At 41.0% G+C, this 5000-nt stretch overlaps 1 protein-coding gene across 1 annotated transcript in view; it reads left to right on the plus strand.

Annotated features, from left to right (window-relative positions):
• Positions 1 to 5000, plus strand: part of LOC128702553 (dynactin subunit 1-like) — a 236683-nt gene that overhangs the window by 114893 nt on the left and 116790 nt on the right. Inside the window, exon 7 of the mRNA XM_070105266.1 lies at positions 345 to 445. Coding sequence (XP_069961367.1) covers positions 345 to 445 — 101 coding nt within the window. The remainder of the gene's footprint in view (positions 1 to 344; positions 446 to 5000) is intronic.

Genomic DNA, 5000 nt, shown 5'->3' on the forward strand with positions numbered 1-5000 from the left:
ATAACTGTTAACAACTCTTAACTCTTGTGTTAACTTTTGTATTCAGTCAATTCTTTTGTATTATTGTTATTTAGAGTGAAGGAGGCCCAAGAGATATATATTAACTCGTTAAGAGTGAAGCATGCCCAGGAGATATGTACTAGTTATTGTTAACAGTGAAGTGGGCCCAGGAGATATGTGGTAACACTTGTTATTGTTAACAGTGAAGTGGGCCCAGGAGATATGTGCTAACACTTGTTATTGTTAACAGTGAAGTGGGCCCAGGAGATATGTGCTAACACTTGTTATTGTTAACAGTGAAGCGGGCCCAGGAGATATGTGCTAACACTTGTTATTGTTAACAGTGAAGCGGGCCCAGGACAAGGACAAGCTGAAGGAGGGAGAGAAAATGAAACTCCAGTATGAGCAACTATTGGAGTTCAAGAGTCGGATTATGGAGTCACAGGTCAGTGTCCTTAATTATGGAGTTACAGGTCAGTGTCCTTAATTATGGAGTTACAGGTCAGTGTCCTTAATTATGGAGTTACAGGTCAGTGTCCTTAATTATGGAGTTACAGGTCAGTGTCCTTAATTATGGAGTTACAGGTCAGTGTCCTTAATTATGGAGTTACAGGTCAGTGTCCTTAATTATGGAGTTACAGGTCAGTGTCCTTAATTATGGAGTTACAGGTCAGTGTCCTTAATTATGGAGTTACAGGTCAGTGTCTTAAATTTTGGAGTTACAGGCCAATGTCCTTAATTATGGAGTTAAAGGTCAGTGTCCTTAATTATGGAGTTACAGGTCAGTGTCTTAAATTATGGAGTTACAGGTCAGTGTCCTTAATTATGGAGTCATAGGTCAGTGTCCTTAATTATGGAGTTTAGGTCAGTGTCCTTAATTATGGAGTTACAGGTCAGTGTCTTAAATTATGGAGTTACAGGTCAGTGTCCTTAATTATGGAGTTACAGGTCATTGTCCTTAATTATGGAGTTACAGGTCAGTGTCCTTAATTATGGAGTTACAGGTCAGTGTCCTTAATTATGGAGTTACAGGTCAGTGTCCTTAATTATGGAGTTACAGGTCAGTGTCTTAAATTATGGAGTTACAGGTCAGTGTCCTTAATTATGGAGTTACAGGTCAGTGTCCTTAATTATGGAGTTACAGGTCAGTGTCCTTAATTATGGAGTTACAGGTCAGTATTCTTAATTATGGAGTTACAGGTCAGTGTGGGTAATTATGGAGTTACAGGTCAGTGTCCTTAATTATGGAGTTCAGTGTCCTTAATTATGGAGTTACAGGTCAGTGTCCTTAATTATGGAGTTACAGGTCAGTGTCCTTAATTATGGAGTTACAGGTCAGTGTCTTAAATTATGGAGTTACAGGTCAGTGTCCTTAATTATGGAGTTACAGGTCAGTGTCCTTAATTATGGAGTTACAGGTCAGTGTCCTTAATTATGGAGTTACAGGTCAGTGTCCTTAATTATGGAGTTACAGGTCAGTGTCCTTAATTATGGAGTTACAGGTCAGTGTCTTAAATTATGGAGTTACAGGTCAGTGTCCTTAATTATGGAGTTACAGGTCAGTGTCCTTAATTATGGAGTTACAGGTCAGTGTCCTTAATTATGGAGTCAGGTCAGTGTCCTTAATTATGGAGTTACAGGTCTGTGTCTTAAATTATGGAGTTACAGGTCAGTGTCCTTAATTATGGAGTTACAGGTCAGTGTCCTTAATTATGGAGTTACAGGTGTCAATTATGGAGTTACAGGTCAGTGTCAGTGTCCTTAATTATGGAGTCAGTACAGGTCAGTGTCCTTAATTATGGAGTTACAGGTCAGTGTCCTTAATTATGGAGTTACAGGTCAGTGTCCTTAATTATGGAGTTACAGGTCAGTGTCCTTAATTATGGAGTTACAGGTCAGTGTCTTAAATTATGGAGTTACAGGTCAGTGTCCTTAAGTATGGAGTTACAGGTCAGTCAGTCCTTAATTATGGAGTTACAGGTCAGTGTCTTAATTATGGAGTTACAGGTCAGTGTCCTTAATTATGGAGTTCACAGGAGTCAGGTCAGTGTCCTTAATTATGGAGTTACAGGTCAGTGTCCTTAATTATGGAGTTACAGGTCAGTGTCCTTAATTATGGAGTTACAGGTCAGTGTCCTTAATTATGGAGTTACAGGTCAGTGTCCTTAATTATGGAGTTACAGGTCAGTGTCTTAAATTATGGAGTTACAGGTCAGTGTCCTTAATTATGGAGTCACAGGTCAGTGTCCTTAATTATGGAGTTACAGGTCAGTGTCCTTAATTATGGAGTTACAGGTCAGTGTCTTAAATTATGGTGTTACAGGTCATTGTCCTTAATTATGGAGTTACAGGTCTGTGTCTTAAATTATGGAGTTACAGGTCAGTGTCCTTAATTATGGAGTTACAGGTCAGTGTCCTTACTTATGGAGTTACAGGTCAGTGTCCTTAATTATGGAGTCACAGGTCAGTGTCCTTAATTATGGAGTTACAGGTCACTGTCCTTATTTATGGAGTCACAGGTCAGTGTCCTTAATTATGGAGTTACAGGTCTGTGTCTTAAATTATGGAGTTACAGGTCAGTGTCCTTAATTATGGAGTTACAGGTCAGTGTCCTTAATTATGGAGTCACAGGACAATGTATGTCTTTAATTATGGAGTTAAACGTCATTGTCCTTAATTATTAAGTCACCGCTCAGTGTATGCCCCCCCCCTCTCTCTCTCTCTCTCTCTCTCTCACACACACACACACACACACACACACACACACACACACATGGGGCCAGGAGCTGAGTCTCGACCCCTGCAGCCACAATTAAGCAAGTACACACACACACACAGCGATGGCTGACACTGGATGAGGTGGCCAGAAGGGCTCATGCGAGCAGGGCAAAGCTGCTGATTATGGGCGACTTCAATCACAAGGAAATCGATTGGGAGAACCTGGAGCCACATGGGGACCCAGAAACGTTGAGGGCTAAGATGATGGAGGTGATACTGGAAAACCTCATGTACCAACACGTAAGGGACACTACCAAAGACAGATAGAGGATGAACCAGTGAGACTGGACCTAGTATTCACCTTGAGTAGTGCAGATATTGAGGACATGACATATGAAAGACCTCTCAGGGCCAGTGATCATGTAGTTCTGAGCTTTGAACACACAGTAGAGTTACAAGTGGAGAGAGAAGCAGGAAGGGCTGGATGAATGAAGCCAAACTACAAGAAAGGGGACTACACAGGCATGAAGAATTTCCTGCATGGGGTTGAGTAAGACAGAGAACTGGCAGGGAAGTCAATAAACGAGATAATGGAATATGTGACAACAATATGCAAGGAAGCTGAGGAGGGGTTTGTACCCAAGGGTAACAGAAATAACAAAAAAGCCACAGTGAGCCCATGGCTTACCCAAAGGTACAGGAGGCCAAAACCAAATGTGCTAGAGAATGGAAGAAGTATAGAAGGCAAAGGACCCAGAAGAATAAGGAGAGCAGTCGTAGAGCCAGAAATGAATATGCATAGGTAAGAAGGGAGGCCCAAAGACAGTACAAGAATGACATAGCAGTGAAAGCCAAATCTGACCCAAAGCTGTTGCACAACCACATGAGGAGGAAAACAACAGTCAAGGACCAGGTAATCAGACTGAGGAAGGAAGGAGGGAGGTCACAAGAAATGACCGTGAAGTATGTGAGGAGTGCAACATGAGATTCAAAGAAGTGTTCGCAGAGGGGACAGAAGGGACTCCAAAGAGACAGAGAGGTGGGGTACGCCATCAAGTGTTGGACACAGTACATACAACTGAGGAAGAAATGAAGAGACTGCTAAGCGTGCTAGATACCTCAAAGGCAATGGGGCTGGATAACATCTCTCCATGGGTCCTGAGAGATGGAGGAGGGGTGCTATGTGTACCACTAACAACAATCAACACATCTGTCAAAACACGGTGACTATCTGAGGTATGGAAGACGGCAAATGTAGTCCCAAATTTAAAAAAGGAGACAGACACGAAGCACTAAACTACAGACCAGTGTCACTGACATGCATTGTATGCAAGGTCATGGAGAAGATTATCAGGAGAAGAGTGGTGGAGCACCTAGAATGGGAATGAGCTTATCAACGACAGCCAGCATGGTTTCAGGGATGGGAAATCCTGTGTCATAAATCTACTGGAGTTCTATGACAGGGTGATAGCAGTAAGACAAGAGAGAGAGAGATGGGTGGGTAGATTACATTTTTTTGAACTGTAAGAAGGCATTTGACAGTTCCACACAAAAGACTAGTGCAAAAGCTGGAGGATCAGGCAGGGATAACAGGGAAGGTGTTGCGAATAAGAAATTTTATAAAGAACTTCAGAATGTGGCTTGTTACCATTTATTTCTTATGCAACAAGATTTTTGGATCCGAGTTATTTAAAGGTATTTTAGAGTCTAGGGGAAATAATTTCAACTGGGAAACTCCATAGAATAATATTCAAATTTATTAAAGCATTTAAATACAATACTTTATCTTCTCTTTGTAGTTAATGTAACTTAATACTTTGTACAATAAATTTACCATATACATTTAGTTCAAAATCATGGAAATGTCACATTAATAAGGAAGTTTAATTATTCTTCCTGTAATTAAGTCTTCAATAACATTTATGTCTTTGTCTTAACAAGACTGTAGACTCAAAATACAAAAGGTACAAGATTTAACAAGACCTTTGAATCTGGCCGTAAAGTATCTCTATGGATTACTGAACTGACCAAGAATATAAATATCAAAAGAATCTTTCAGAGTAATGAGGAACAAAGTGAGTCAGCTCTAGAGTACAATTCTCAAAACCATTCAAACTGTACACCGTAAGAGCCAATATACGATCAGTTGTCAGGGCTAGAGCAGGGAGCAGACTGACTACTTGCCAGTCTGTTGACGCGTCGTCAGGTTGGATCACCTGACCCAAACGTCAGCCAGCCGGACATAAACAACTGAACAATTCACCGGATGGTTCCGAGACTTA

This window comes from Cherax quadricarinatus, chromosome 98 (genome assembly GCF_038502225.1).
Source record: "Cherax quadricarinatus isolate ZL_2023a chromosome 98, ASM3850222v1, whole genome shotgun sequence".
Lineage (NCBI taxonomy): Eukaryota > Metazoa > Arthropoda > Malacostraca > Decapoda > Parastacidae > Cherax > Cherax quadricarinatus.